The following is a 16,014-nucleotide window of genomic DNA, read 5'->3' as shown; positions in this document are numbered from 1 at the left end:
GTCTTAACTTTGTTGTATTACCTTATATTCTAGTGAATTGGGAGGGAAAAAGATGGGAAGGCAGCAGACCCAAAAGTATGTGCATTGTATCCATTCACTCCTCTAGGTAAAACTCAGTTACATGATCTAGCCTTACTGAAACAGAGATCAGGAAATATAATTTGGCTACAGACCTAGGAAGCAGAAGAGAATATGGATAGCAGTAAGCCATCTGCAGCATAATTGTTCAATATTATTTGCACAAATGTGCTTTATTACCATAGACAGTTGGCATTAGATAGGCAGGATACTGGGAGATTGAATAATGATGAAGCCTTCCTATTATGCAGAGATATTCTTCTAGCCTGTAATTACAGTGACTATCAAGTATTTATTGATGTCTATGTGTGCCCTGGGCTGTGGCTATGGGAACTACAGAAAAGCTTACCATGATTGGGCAGCTGAAATTGAATCCAAGTTAAATAATGGGTAATGCCATGTTTGCTAAAGTGTGTGATGTAGAGGTGGTATAAAGTACAGAGAGGAAATAAGTCCTGGTAATCCAAAGTCTATAGCAAATGCCTACTATGTATTAGAGCGCATGCTCTTTTAGGGGAAATACTTGAGAGCAAAAATAAGACATATAGAACCTAAAGTCTGTAGGTAGTGGGGAAGGGAGTATTACAGTAATGAATCAATAGTTGCACAAACATCAAACCATAAGATTAAGAAAAGGTCTATGATATCACAAGATTCTTTATACAGGGATTCGACTCCTGTTAAGATGGTTAGAGGAGGCATTCTTGAGTTAAGGCTTTATATGGATTTTTTAAGAGTAGATGATCCTCTTTTAAAGTGAAGGAGCAAAGGGAAAGTCTATGTGATGAACGCATGGGACTGTAAGACACCACTTTGATTGGAATTGGTAACTCTTTGGAAGCATTGAAAAAGACTTAGGGCCAGATTATGATTATTCTACAAAACAAAGCAAATGTAGGCTTACTTTGTCATTAAATGGAATTTGGGATGAATTCTGAGACAAGAGATAATAAACTGGGCACATTGGTAGCACGTGGAAAGCTGAGGCAGCAAGATTGCAAGTTTAAGACCAACCTGGACTAATAGTAAGATGTGTCTTAACAAACAAACAAAAACTAGACACATAGTAAAGTAAGAAAGTGAAATTCACATCATATTTGTTACACTTGTGTGTCAGGTGTATCCAAAGCAAGCAGAGGCTATTGAGTATGTTTTGAGCTATGGAAGCCATACTCAAAGGAAGTGATCTGTCCTGCAAAGTTGAAAGGTAACACAGGTTGGGGAAGAAAGTAGTTTCAGAAGTTGCTTGCTGGAGCTGGGAAGGTGGTTCAGTGGTAGAGTGCTTGTCTTTCATGCATGAGGCCCTGGGTTCCATTCCCCAGCACCACATAAGCAAAAAGAAAAAAAGCCTGAAGTGGCACTGTGGCTCAAGAGGTAGAGCACTAGCCTTGAGCGGAAGAGCTGAGGGACAGCGCCCAGGCCCAGAATTCAGGCCCCAGGACCAGACTCCCCCCCCCCCCCCCCCCCCACACACACACCAAAAAAAAAAAAGAAGTTGCTTGCTTTTGCTGTGAAGCTCTTATGTGATTAAATCATAGAGGTAATGAATACAGGTTTGGGATTTTTTGGTGTGTGTGTGTGTGTGTGAGAGAGAGAGAGAGAGAGAGAGAGGGCGGGGGGGGGGGGGATGATACTTTGGTTGAACTCAGGGTTTTGTCCTGTCTAGAAACATTCTTTAGGACTTAAGCCACTGTTTGAGTACCTGTTGGGTTCTAAAGCCAGAGAGAGAGAGAGAGAGAGAGAGAGAGATGGCAGGGTGTGGGGGGGGTGATACTTTGGTTGAACTCAGGGTTTTGTCCTGTCTAGAAACATTCTTTAGGACTTAAGCCACTGTTTGAGTACCTGTTGGGTTCTAAAGCCATATTATTTTGCTTTATTTTTCACATAAGGTCTTACAGTTTTGCCAGGGCCAGTGATCTGCCTGCCTATGCCTTTCATATAGCTGGGATTATCTACCTTGTTTAGCTTTTTTTTTGGAGATAGAATCTCACCAAATTTTGCCCAGGCTGGTCTCAACCTCAGTCTCTGTCTCTGGCACTTAGGTAGCTGGGGAGAAAAAAAAAATCAACTGGTTTAAATCCTTTAGCTTTTTGTCCTGCTTTCATCTCTGTTACTCTGCTTAGTTTGGAAAACTCCTGCGGCCTACAGGTCTCCTGTACTTTCAGGCCATGTGTTTTGTAGGTATTTTCTTCAAACCTGTGACTGCACTTCTCATTTTCTGACAAGTAGGATTTTTTTGTTTGTTTGTTTTCCAGTGCTGAAGATTTAGCTTAGAGCCTTATAAGAGGTTTGTTTGTTGGTTTGTTATGGCCAGTCATAGGTTTGAACCCAGAGCCTGTGCACTGTCCCTGAATTTTTCTACTCAAGGCTAGAGTCTACCACTTTTTTTTTTTTTTTGGGTCCGGTCCTGGGGCCTGAACTCTGGGCCTGTGCGTTGTCCCTCAACTGTTCAGCTCAAGGCTAGTGCTCTACCACTTGAGCCACAGCGCCACTTGCGGCTTTTTTCTTATGTGGTGCTGAGGAATCGAACCCAGGGCCTTGAGCATGCAAGGCAAGTGCTCTACCACTGAGCCACCTTCCCAGCTTGAGTTTACCACTTTGAGTCACAGCTCTACTTTGGTTTTTTGGAGGCTAATTGGAGATCATAGACTTTCCTGCCTGGGCTGGTTTTGAACTGTGATCCTCAGATCTCAGCCTCCTGAAAGATTATAGGCATGAGCCACCAGCACTCAGTGTTTTGTTTTTGTTTTAATTTAATGAAGTGTGATCTTCTGGCTTTTAAAAAATGGATTATGCTCTTGGTAGCACCATCATGAAAAGTCTGTGAAGATGGGGCTGGGAAGGTGGCTCAGTGGTAGAGTGCTTGCCTTGCATGCATGAGGCCCTGGCTTCGATTCCTCAGCACCACATAAGCAAAAAGAAAAAACCAGAAGTGGCACTGTGGCTCAAGTGGTAGAGCTATACTAGCCTTGAGCTGAAGAGCTGAGGGACAGTGCCCAGGCCCAGAGTTCAGGACCCACGACCAACCAAAAAAAAAGAAGTCTGTAAAGAGTCATAGCTCTGATTCTGGAAAGTCATTCAACTTAAGATCAACTGAAATTTTTTCTACTTTAAGTGTTTTATGTTTTTTGTTTGTTTGTTTATTTTTGGTTTATTATCTTGTAAGAGAGTCTTACTACATAGCCCAGACTGTCCTCAAACTCTCAGCTTCTCAAATATTAAGATTAGGGGCTGGGAAGGTGGCTCAATGGTAGAGCAACTAGCCTTGAGCTGAAGAGCTGAGGGACAGCACCCAAGCCCAGACTTCAGGCCCCATGACAGGCCCTCCCCCCAACCCCCCCCCAAAAAAACAAATATTGAGATTATAGGTTTGTACTACTGTACCTGGCTTGACATTTTATAGCTTACATTTTATGTTGAATTTATGATCCAAAACTCTCATTCCTCTTGCTTCAGCCTCCAAAATATTGAGATTATAGGCAAGTAGGAGCACTTGGGAGACTGAGGCCAGAGGATTTCAAATTCCAGGCCAGCTTAGGTTATATAGTAAGACCAGTCTAAAAAAGGGGAAAAAAATTATACTTTAGTCAAAATATCAATAGTCTCTTCATGTATGATTTCTCCCTTCCTGGAAACTGCTGTTCCATGCTCTGTATGATTTTCACTGCTTAAATTATCTCATAAAAGTGGACCAATAGTATTTGTCCTTAATTCATCCACATTATAGACATATCAGAATTTCCTTCATTTTTGATGCCAAACTGAAACTCACTGACGGCTGTTGAATAATAGAAAGTAAGGGGTTGGGGAAAGTGAGGCAATCAAGTGGATTAGTCAGTTGAAAGAACTGCATAAGTATATTTGAAAAACCATAGTGAAAAACCCCTTTGAACAATTAGTATAGATCTTAAAAAAGAATGTAAAACAGATCCAGTGTGCATGTTGGTAGCAGTGGAAGTGGGAAGGCTAAGTGGAGAATATGGCTAAAATGCTTTTTTGTGCATGTGCAAAAATGGAGCTTCCTGAGACTGGTTTGGGAAGGGGAGAAGGAAGAGTGAGGGGAGAGTAAGTCTGATCAATGTACATTGTGAGCACATATAATCCTGTGAGCAAGATAGCATCACCTTGCCTAAAAAAAAAGGAAACAAGAAAAGAAAATTTTCTTGAATGTGCATGGAAAGTTTTTCTAGTAGCAGAGTGTGTTCTGAGAAGCGTTCACCTGAGGAATAGCCAACTTGTAACCGTTCTTTCAAAGAGTGAAGTATTTCTGTGCTGGCTGTCTTTATGCAGGCTTAAAATATTAACCCTTAAAGATTGCTTGGTATTTTAGCTGCTAAAAGTGAGGTTTCCCCAGTGGTTGTTAAGCGTAAAGTATGACTACCTTCAAGGGAAATTCTGGTAGAACAATTTTTTGCCCTGATTGTGATGTCACTTACATAAATTTGTAAGTCATAAAATTATATAGAATAATACATAAAAAAACACATATGAAAACTGGAAAAATCTAATCACAGTCTGGTCTTACAGTTCAGTCCATAGGTATTATTATACCTGATGTCAGTGTCCTAGTTTTGATAGTGTTTAGTAAGAGTTATTCATTTGAGAGTATCAACTTTCTCAAAATACTGCTTATGCTTCTGTTTAATATTCTAAAAGTACATTTGTGTATCTTTGTAGCAAATGTGGAACTTCATTTGTTAAGAATGCTATTCAGTCAGTTAATAACTATTCATCTTACCTCTACAGTAGGAGGCAGTAGAATGTTTTTGTTAAGAGATTGGATTTTGGAGCTGGAGCTGGTTCACATCCTGGGCTGTGCTACTTGTTGGCTCTGTGACCCTGGGGAAGTTACTTTGAGATTTACTTTCTAGAATGACCATAAGAAAGATGATGCACATAGCGACTCACTTTATTGAGCATCGTAATATATGATAGATTATCATTTGAGCTCTATAATTTAACTCATTCTATCCTTCAAACAACCCTATGAAAAAGTACCATCTTCACACTTGCTGAAATTTCCATAGTCAAGATCACACAACTAGGAAACTATGGAGCCTAGATTAAAACCTTGGCAGTCTGGATTTTCTGTTTTTGGCTATACAGAACTAGCTTGCTGAAGACCAACCTTCCTACCAAGGGAAGCTAAAAAGCAGAAATATATTTTAAAAGTCTCTTTGAAGGTACTGTAGTCATCCCAAGGGAGCTAGGCTTTAGCAGAAGAGGGAATCCTAGAGAGTTTTCCTTCTAGACCATATGCTGATTTGTAGTTATGGGAGAAAGACTAAGAGAATAAGTGAAAGTGGCCATGGAGAAATTGAGGGCTGAGCAGGACTGTCAGCCTGTAGATCTCATTGACAAAAGTTAGAGTTCAGACCCTAAGAAGGAGAAAACCTTATAACACCTAAGTCCTTTTACTGGGGAGGTCACTTAAGTGGTGGTCCATGGAGAAAGAATTGGTCTTTCAAGAATTAAAGCCCAGATTCTAATCCCCTCCATTTGTGATTAGCCTAGTAGAATCTGCCCTTAGTCTGAATTGCCAACCAGAAGGCAAAATGACATCTTTTTAGCTAAATAACATCTGTTAGAGCCTCAGGTTATCTCCTGAATTTTTCACTAGTCAGCTGAGGAAATTATTCAAAACTATAAGATAGATATAGGTATTAGAGTTATCAGACTCAGATGTTAATAAAAATAACTAGGATTAGCTGGGCGCAGGTGGCTCATACCTGTAATCCTAGCTACTCAGGAGGCTGAGATCTGAGAATCACAGTTCAAAACCAGCCTGGGCAAGAAGGCCATGAAACTCTGATCTCCAATAAACCACCAGAGACCAGAACTGGTCCGGTGCTGTGCATCAAGTGGTAGAGTGCTAGCCTTGAACTGAAGAGCTGAGGGCTGGGAAGGTGGCTCAGTGATAGAGTGCTTGCCTTGCATGCATGAGGCCCTGGGTTCCATTCCTCAGCACCACATAAGCAAAAAGAAAAAAGCCACAAGTGGTGCTGTGGCTCAAGTGGTAGAGTGCTAGCCTTGAGCTGAAGAGCTGAGGGACAGCACCCAGGCCCAGAGTTCAGGCCCCACGACCGACAAAAAAAACAAACAAACAAAAAAAAGAACTGAAGAGCTGAGGGACAGTGCCCAGGCCCAGAGTTCAAGCCCCACGACCAATGACAACAACAACAACACCTAGGATTAACACATTTAAGAATATTTCCTCAAAAAATGAAAAATAAGACTACCATGTAATCCTACTCTGCCACTTTTGGAAATGTTTGTCATAATGCCAATCTGGATGTCGTGTTTCCCCTCCCTATTCAGAATAACCAAGGTGCCCATCAATTGGCTGAGACTGGGAAGATCATAATTCAAGATGGTGATACATGCCTTAGGTCCCTACAATGTAGAAAGTATAGGATTTTGCCTGGGACTGGCACTGGGTGGGTGATAACATTGTACTATATTGGAATTCCTGCTAAATGAGTAGATTTTTAGCTACTCTTGCCACAGAAGCACAAAACAACTGTATGAGATTCTGGATTTGTTCATTTGCCTCACTGTTGTAACCATTTTTCTTTTGTATGTATCCTGGTAACATCATATTGTAGACTTAAAGTATACATAGTAAAATTCATTTATGAGGAAAGATATACTATGGAAACTTAGTAAGCCAGTCCTTGCATTTACTCTGTTTTTGGAACTGCCTCTGTGCCTGTTAAGTGTCCAATAACTACAACTATGTTTGAAGCACTTTGTTCCTTAAGCTAGTGCTATTTCCCATATTTGAGATGACCTGCAGCAAGGACTCTCTTGCACACAATTGAACACATTTGTCTTGTAGGTTGCTTATCTTTACAGTAGCTTACATGATTATACATATTACCTTTTATGTTTCAGTTTTCATTAATTTCAGTGACTGTTGTGCATACTGTTTTCTTTTATCCTTAACTTGATTCTGCCTTTTGGTTCTGCTGCCTAGTGATAATATGTGAGTTATTGTATGCGGATTTAGGGTCTGATACTAGAATTCTCCCCTCCCTGCCTTCCTGGTTCTGGGGCTTGAACTCTGGGCCTGGGCACTTTGAGCTTCTTTTGCTCAAGGTGAGTGCTCTACCACTTCAGCCACAGTACCACTTCTAGCTTTTTGTTTTTGTTTTTTTAGTAATTTATTGGAGTATAAGGGTCTCATGGGGACTTTTCTGCCCAGGCTGGCTTCTAACGCCAGTTCTCAAATCTCAGTGTCCTGAGTAGCTAGGATTACAGACATGAGGTACCTGCACCTAGCTGATACTAGAATTTTTTTTTTTGTGGACAAGAGTGTCTAGTTAGTCTCTCCATAAAAAAAAAATTGAGGAATCTTCTATTTCCTCTTTGCCAGCCACTGTCAGCCTCCGAATCTTTTTTTTTTTTTTTTTTTTTGGGTCCAGTCGTGGGGCCTGAACTCTGGGCCTGGGCGCTGTCCCTCAGCTCTTCAGCTCAAGGCTAGTGCTCTACCACTTGAGCCACAGCGCCACATCTGGCTTTTTTCTTTTTGCTTATGTGGTGCTGAGGAATCGAACCCAGGGCCTCAGGTATACAAGGCAAGTGCTCTACCACTGAGCCACCTTCCCAGCCCCTGATACTGGAATTTTTGAACTAAATAGTACTCCATTTTTTTCTGGAATTTTTCTGAACATGTTCAAAATGTCAGATTCTTTTTTTGGGGGGGGTCTGGTCGTGGGGCCTGAACTCTGAGCCTGGGTGCTGTCCCTCAGCTCTTTAGCTCAAGGCTAGCACTCTACCACTTGAGCCACAGCGCCACTTCTGGCTTTTTTCTTTTTTCTTATGTGGTGCTAAGGAATAGAACCCAGGGCCTCATGCATGCAAGACAAGCGCTCTACCACTGAGCCACCTTCCCAGCCCCAGTAGTTGGTACTTTTGTACCTGGGGGATGGGTATATAATAAGCTTTTCAAAACTGACCAGACATAAGGATACAAAAGGGGCCTTGTTTTCCTCTAGAACATGTTGAATATAAATTTTAGAGTAACTTTAGTAGAAATATATCTATTCTCTTCTCTCTCTATTGAATGTAGCTTAGTTCTGAAAGTTTTAAAAATACATATTACAATTTTACCTGACAGTATCAAAGCTAGGTACCCATTCTTGCAAATTAACTAATTTCTTTCTAGCAAGTTTTCTGACCTGAACTATGGAGGAAATGAACTACTGGCAGTTGAACGTAGAACTTATTAATTTTGGTTTTACACTTGTATTCATTAATGTTCTTTTTACTTTTTTTTTGACCAGGTTATTCCTTCCAAGAGCTTTTGATGACCTGCAGGAATACATTTTGAGCAATTTCAGCACTTGGAACCAGTTGCCATGAGGAGGAAGGCTAAGACCCAGATTAATGATAACTGTGTTGTGTTATGTTGTGTTGTTTATTAGGCAGTAAAGTCAGCTGTGCAGACCATCGCTGTTGGAGGAGTAAGCACATCACAGTTTAAGACAATTATTCCTCTGGCAACTGCTCCCAATGTCCAGCAGATTCAAGTGCCTGGAAGCAAGTTTCATTATGTACGGCTGGTTACTGCCACAACAGCCAGCAGCTCAACCCAGCCAGCCAGTCAGAATCCCAGTACGAACACTCAACCTCTTCAGCAAGGTTAGTCAAAAAACAAAAAAAAACAACACAGCAATGGATGCCGTGTGTGTGTGTGTGTGTGTGTGTGTGTGTGTGTGTGTTGGAGCTTGAACTCAGGACCTCACACTGCCCTTGACTTTGTTATTCAAGGCTGGTATTTCTATCACAACACAGCAATGGATGCCGTGTGTGTGTGTGTGTGTGTGTGTGTGTGTGTGTGTGTGTGTGTGTGTGTGTGTGTGTGTGTGTGTGTGTGTGTGTGTGTGTGTGCTGGTATTTCTATCACAACACAGCAATGGATGCCGTGTGTGTGTGTGTGTGTGTGTGTGTGTGTGTGTGTGTGTGTGTGTGTGTGTGTGTGTGTGTGTGTGTGTGTGTGTGTGTGTGTATTGGAGCTTGAACTCAGGACCTCACACTGCCCTTGACTTGTTCAAGGCTGGTATTTCTATCACTGAAACCATAGCTCCACTTCTAGCTTTTTATTGGTTAACTGGAGTCTCACAAACTTTTCTGTACAGGGTAGCTTTGAACCTTGATCTTTATATTTCAGCTTCCTGAGTAGCTGGGGGTTGCAGGCATGAGGCAACAATAGATGCTTTTAACATGATGAAAGAACATGGATCCTTTTCTTGCTGAACTCTTAATTAGGTGTGATCATTCAGCTAATAGTTTGAGTCAGCAATTGCTTCAGAAAATAGGGAAAAAGGGTCCTATTGTATATGACTGTAAGGGTTTAGTCTGCCAAGAGCTGATAGCTAGAGGGACAATGTAATACCCGATAATCATATTTGTTCATTAACTTGGGGCTATTTTATTGCTGTTTTATATATTTATTATTTCATTTCTTTGGTGGTATAATTTGAACTCAGAGATACTACAAATAGTACTCCAGTTCATCAAATATATTAACATGCTTTTTTGAAGATCTGCTTTTCCTTAATAATGATTTTTAAAAATTATTATTACAAGGTGATATACAGTGGGGTTACAGTTACATAAGTCAGGTGACGTGTACTTTTTTTTTTTTTGTCAGTTGTAGTGTTTGAACTCAAGCCTGGGCTCTGTCCCTGAGCTCTTTTGCTCAAGACTAGCTCTACCACTTTGAGTCATAGCTCTACTTCCAGTTTTTGAGTAGTTAATTGGAGATAAGAGTCTCATGGGGAATTTTCTGCCCAGGCTGGCTTCAAACTACGATCCTTAGATCACTGTCCCCTCAGTAGCTAGGATTACAGGTGTGAGCCACCAGTGCCTAGTAAGAGTACATTTCTTTTTGAACAGTGTCACCCCTTCTCTCGTACTATCCCAGTTTTTTCTCTACAATAATGATTTATTTAAATGCAAAGGGAATTAGGCTATGCATCTCACCCTAAAAACAACATTGACTGTAAGGTCCAACAGTGCTAGCTGCTGACTCCTTCAGGCAGTGAAGTATGCTTACCTGACTGCTTCAGGATGATATGCTGTCTTGTTGAAGGACCAAATCAATTTTAGGAAGTAAAAGCATCAAACACTTGCCAGAAAGGTGAAAACAGTCTCAAGAATTATTTATAGTTCTTTCTAAAGACTAAAATATTGAAAATTGCACTAGCCTTTGTGAAAATTTCATCATTATTGGTAATGAAACGAGGAATAGTATAAAAGAAATTAACTCAGTAATATTTATACTCTCTCCTCTCTTGGGTATTATATAGTGTCTGTTTTCTGACCACTTCATTTCATGTAGTCTTCTTTCTCAATCATTAAACACAGGCATGGCCAGGCAGGCAAAGGCAGGAGGACTGTGAATTCTAGGCCACCATGAGTTACATACTGAGACCTTGTTTCAAAAAAACAAGGAGGGGCTGGGAAGTTGGCTCAGTGGTAGAGCACTTGCCTTGCATGCATGAAGCCCTGGGTTCGATTCCTCAGCACCACATAAGCAAAAAGAATAAAAGCCGGAAGTGGTGCTGTGGCTCAAGTGGTAGAGTGCTAGCCTTGAGCTGAAGAGCTGAGGGACAGCGCCCAGACCCAGAGTTCAGGCCCCACAACCGGACCCAAAAAAAAAAAACAAAAAACAAGGAGGAGCTGGGCTTGGTGGCTCATGCCTCTAATCCTAGCTACTCAGGAGGCTGAGATCTGAGGATGTTGGTTCAAAGCCAGCCTGGACAGGAAAGTCTGTGAAACTCTTTTTTTTTGGGAGTGGGGGCGGGGTGTGTCTGGTCGTGGGACCTGAACTCTGGGCCTGGGCACTGTCCCTCAGCTCTTCAGCTCAAGGCTAGTACTCTACCACTTGAGTCACAGCGCCACTTCTGGCTTTTTTCTTTTTGCTTATGTGGTGCTAAGGAATGGAACCCAGGGCCTCATGCATGCAAGGCAAGCGCTCCACCACTGAGCCACCTTCCCAGCCCATTCGTGAAACTCTTATCTTCAATAAACCACCAGAAAACAGGAAGTGGCACTATAGCTCAAGTGGTGGAGTGTTCACCTTGAGCTAAAGAGCTGAGAGACAGTGCTCAGGCCCAGAGTTCAAGCCCTATGTCCAACAAAAAAAAAAAAAAAAAAAAAAAATCAAGGAGTGGGGAACAATTAACAAAGTGGTAGATCACTTGCTTGTTCCTAGCATGTTGAAGACTCTGGGTTTAGTCCCCAGCAGAACTATCAAAATAAACTCAGTGTAAACTTAGTTTACTCATGTAAACTTGGATACCTGAGTTTTCTAGGGGTACACACACGCATGTTCCTGCATAGGCATGCATGCAGGCTCGTGTGTGTGTGTTTGTGTGTGAGGTCTATAACACAATTCTTTTTTTTTTCTTTTTTTTTTGGGTCCGGTCATGGGGCCTGAACTCTGGGCCTGAGCGCTGTCCCTCAGCTCTTCAGCTCAAGGCTAGTGCTCTACCACTTGAGCCACAGCACCACTTCCGGCTTTTTTCTTTTTGCTTATGTGGTGCTGAGGAATGGAACCCAGGGCCTCAGGCATGCAAGGCAAGTGCTCTACCACTGAGCCACCTTCCCAGACCCTATAACACAATTCTTACTGTTTAGTGGTTCCATCTCATTCCTTTCACTTTCACCAGGTCTGCACTTCCACTCTTAGTTACCCCTGGTGCTCATCTCTTAAGCTCTTCTGCCTTATCTCCCCCACTCTCTCCCCACCCGTAGTCAGTCGTGGGCCTTGAACTCTGGGCGTTGTCCCTCAGCTCTTCAGCTCAAGGCGAGTACACTACCACTTGAGCTATAGTGCCACGTCCAGTTTTCTAGTGTTTTATTGGAGGTGGGAGTCTCAGGGTCTTTCCTGCCCGGGCTGGCTTTGAACTGTGATTCTCAGATCTCAGCCTCCTGAGTAGCTAGGATTACAGGCGTGAGCCACCAGCGCCCAGCTGCCTTATCTTATTCCTTGAAGTTGATTGTGTTTACATACTGTGGCCAAACACAGCTTTCAGTATTGTTCCAGTAATTTCAGTATTGTTCCAGTAATAGTTCTGTACTTAAAAATGCTTAGAGTGGTGCTGTGGCCCAAGTGGTAGAGCGCTACCCTTGAACATAGAGTCTTAGGGACAGTGTGCAGGCCCCAAGTTCATGCCCCACAACTGACACACACCAAAAAAGAGAGTAAAGGAGACCTTTAGTTTTGGGGCTGGGGATGTGGCTTAGTGGTAGATTGCTTGCCTAGCATGCATGAAGTCCTGGGTACGATTCCTAAGTACCACATAAACAGAAAAGGCCAGAAATGGCACTGTGGCTCAAGTGGTAGAGTGCTAGCCTTGAGCAAAAGAACCTTAGGCACAATGCCCAAGCCCCGTGTTCAAGCCCCAGGACTGGGGGAAAAAAATCCTCAGACACTTCTCATTGGCTATAGAGTTAAAACTATAGATGAAGTATACAGATACCTATTTTAGCATTCAAAGTCCTTGTGTTTGAGTAGATACAAACTCTAGATCATAGCCAAAGTGTCTGTTCATGAACATGTTATGAATATGAATTATGGCTTGCCTGTGTGCACAGAATGCCCTGCTGCAGCCCACATGCCCTCTTTCTGCATTCCCATCCTCTGCCAGTAAGGTGGATGTTCTCTTTTGAAATCCCATAGCAGTTAGCTTCTTTAATAATATTTCATATATGTGGCCTCTTGCTTAATCTGATCTACTAGAATATAATCTTGAGAGCAGGTGTCTTATTATTTGTTTTCCAGGAACACTGGTCACAGTGCCATTTATTTAATATTGTTTGGAATACTAACAGTAACAATAATGGCAACTGACATTTATTGAGCACTTACTATCTGGTTGGGTACTATTCTAATCAATTTTCACAAATTAATGTGCATAACCCTTTATATAAGGTACATACTCCCCATATTGCAGATGAGGGTACAAGCTAAAAGGTTTAAGTAGTTAGAAAGTAGAACACTCCCCTTCCCCCCCCCCCAAAAAAAATAAAATTAGTAAACCAATAAATAAATGGGCATTGCTAAGGAGAGACTTCTCAGGGAAGAAGAGGTAAGAATGGCAAAGAAACATAGGAGGAAATGCTCAACATCCCTGGCCATAAAGGTAATGCAAATCAAAACAACTCTGAGATTCCATATCACCCCAGTTAGATTGGCCAACATTATGAAGTTGAACAACAACAAATACCGGCAAGGATGCTGGGCAAAAAGGAACCCTACTTTGTTCTGTTGGTGAGTATGTAAAATAGTACAACCACTCTGGAAAGTGGTTTGGAAATTCCTCAAAAAACTAAACAGAAGTCGGGCACCCATGGCTCATGCCTGTAATCCTACCTTCTCAGGAGGCTGAAGTCTGAGAATCATGGTTCCAAGCCAGCATTGGTAGGAGAGTCTGTGAGACTTTTTATTTCCAGTCCTGGGGCTTGAACTCAGGGCTTGGGCACTGTGCCTGAGCTTCTTTGGCTAAGGGTAGTACTCTACCACTTGAGCCATAGCACCACTTTCTACTTCTGTTTATGTGGTACTGAGGACTCCATCCCAGGGCTTCATGCATGCTAGGCAAGCGTTCTACAACCAAACCACATTTCTAGCCCCTGTGAGACTCTTATCTCCAATTAATCTCAGAAAAAGCCTGAAGTGGCGCTGTGGCTCAATTGGCAGAGTGCTAGCCTTGAACAAAAGGAGTCAGGGACAGCACCCAGGCCCAGAGTTCAAGCCTCATGACTGGCACAAAAAAAAACAAACAAAAAAACTAAACATAGAAGTTCCCTATGACCCAGCCATATCACCCTTGAGCATGTGCCCAGATCATTACAAGTCAGGATATAGTAAAGACATTTGTATATCCATGTTTATTGCTATATTATTCACAGTAGTCAAGTTATGGAAACAGACCAGATGCCCTACAATAGATGAGTGGATCAAAAAAAATGTGTTACCTATACACATGGAATTTTACACAGATTAGAAAGAATAATACCATATAATTTTTAGGAAAATACATGTTAAGTGAGGTAAGACAAACTACACATTTTTTCTCATGTGGAAGCTAGATCTAAAATACAACTGGAAATGATAGCTTATACAGGGCTCTAGGCATTTACACACAAACAGACTAAAAGAGGATACTGTTATAGGATGAATCCAAAGGTATAATTCTTCTGAAGATCTAAAATATTATTTATCAAAACAAGTTCCAGGAAATGGAAATAGATTTTTTTTTTTGTTATTTGTTTTTGTTTTGGGTTGTTGTCTTTTTAGGGTGGGCAAAAGGGAGGCAGAAATGGAGAGAGGAAGGGTGAACAAATATAGTCATGGTATTCTTTATACTCTATGTGGGAAATAACAAGGAAGCTTGTGGACAGGGACAGGAGAGAGAAACTGGGGGAAAGTGAAAGAAGGGATGGTATTGTCTAAGAATTGTACTCATTACCTGACTTATCGAAATGTAATCCTTCTGTCCAAGCAAATAATAATAGAATTTTTAAGAAAGAAAGAAAGCCAAGCTGGGGGCTAAGGGCCTGGCTCAAGTGATAAGAGTGTGTGTTTAGGAATTTCAAGGCACTGAGTTCAAATCCCTATGCCTCCCCCTCACCAAAAAAGAAAAAAAGAAACCCCATTACCACCCCCAAGAAAATGAAAGGAGAGAAAAAAGGAGGGAGGGGGAAAGAAGGGGAGGTAGAAGAAGGGAAGGAAAGGAGAGGAGAAGAGGAGGAGGAAGGAACAAGCATGAAGAACTAGGGTTTGAATCCACAGTTTTAAGATTTTTGGAATCCATATTAATATGCTATGCTGCCTTTTAATTTTTATTCTATAAATATTGAATTATACATGAGTGCGTTTTTCTCTGGTGTGAACAGAAACAGCAGTTACAAGTAGTAGGGTGAAACAGTGTTATTCTTCAGGCTCATGCATATAAGCTCTTTTTTCATTTTCTAAATTTCCTTTGACTAGATTTAATGCCGAATGTATACACACCTCAATAAAATTCCTCAAACCTGTAAATATTTCCTCATAAAATATATAGATTGTATAAGTTTTCTGGTAGATGGGGTAAATAATTTTTAAAGGTAACTATCCTAATCAAAGATTAGTCAAAATTAAAAACAAATGCCTTTTTTTTCATAAGAGCAACTTGAGATAAAAGTTTTGAGTATTGTTTTATATAAACAAGTTGTTCATCTTTTTTCTTTTAAAAAGCTAAGCCAGTGGTGGTTAATACAACACCAGTACGGATGTCAGTTCCATTTGTCCCAGCTCAGACTGTCAAACAGGTGAGTGTCACATGATTATCAAATCTCAAGAGATTTCTACTGACTTAAATAGCTACAAAACCAATTTTGCAATTATTCATCTATATTTCCTTTTCTTTAGGTTGTTCCAAAACCAATCAATCCAACTTCACAAATAGTAACTACCAGCCAGCCACAGCAACGGCTTATCATGCCTGCCACACCACTGCCACAGATCCAGCCCAACCTCACTAACCTACCCCCAGGTACCGTCCTGGCTCCAGCTCCAGGAACAGGAAATGTGGGTTATGCAGTGCTTCCAGCACAGTATGTTACTCAGGTGTGTTGAAAACCAAGTCATTGCATTTCAAAAGTCTATGAGATGTCTAGCACTAGCTAGCATATTCTGGAGCTGCTAAAAAAGAAAATAGAACTTGGTATGAAACTTGGTGTTTCTAAAAATCCTGAAATGATAGCTAAAACATTTGCTTTGTTTCTGTGTATCTTCAACATTTAGAAATAAAGAGCACAATTTGGAGCAGTTTGGCAGGAGAGCAAAACTATGTGAAGGTAGGGCAAAAAGTTGAAGTTAACTAGGCACCAATGGCTCTTGCTTAAAATCCTAGCTGAGATCTGAGAATGAAAGTTTGAAGC

General features: G+C 41.3%; 1 protein-coding gene across 5 annotated transcripts in view; it reads left to right on the top strand.

The window, feature by feature from the left end:
- Positions 1-16,014, top strand: part of Lin54 (lin-54 DREAM MuvB core complex component) — a 72,566-nt gene that overhangs the window by 40,849 nt on the left and 15,703 nt on the right. For all 5 annotated transcript variants that reach the window (XM_042678225.1, XM_042678222.1, XM_042678223.1 and 2 more), the window contains exons 5-7: positions 8,505-8,721; positions 15,329-15,402; positions 15,503-15,700. In XM_042678225.1, the coding sequence (XP_042534159.1) occupies positions 8,505-8,721; positions 15,329-15,402; positions 15,503-15,700 (489 nt within the window). The remainder of the gene's footprint in view (positions 1-8,504; positions 8,722-15,328; positions 15,403-15,502; positions 15,701-16,014) is intronic.

This window comes from Dipodomys spectabilis, unplaced genomic scaffold (genome assembly GCF_019054845.1).
Source record: "Dipodomys spectabilis isolate Male_0828 unplaced genomic scaffold, ASM1905484v1 ptg000043l, whole genome shotgun sequence".
Lineage (NCBI taxonomy): Eukaryota > Metazoa > Chordata > Mammalia > Rodentia > Heteromyidae > Dipodomys > Dipodomys spectabilis.
The sequence above is the reverse complement of the archived record's forward strand: the minus strand, read 5'-3'. Positions and strand labels throughout refer to the sequence as shown.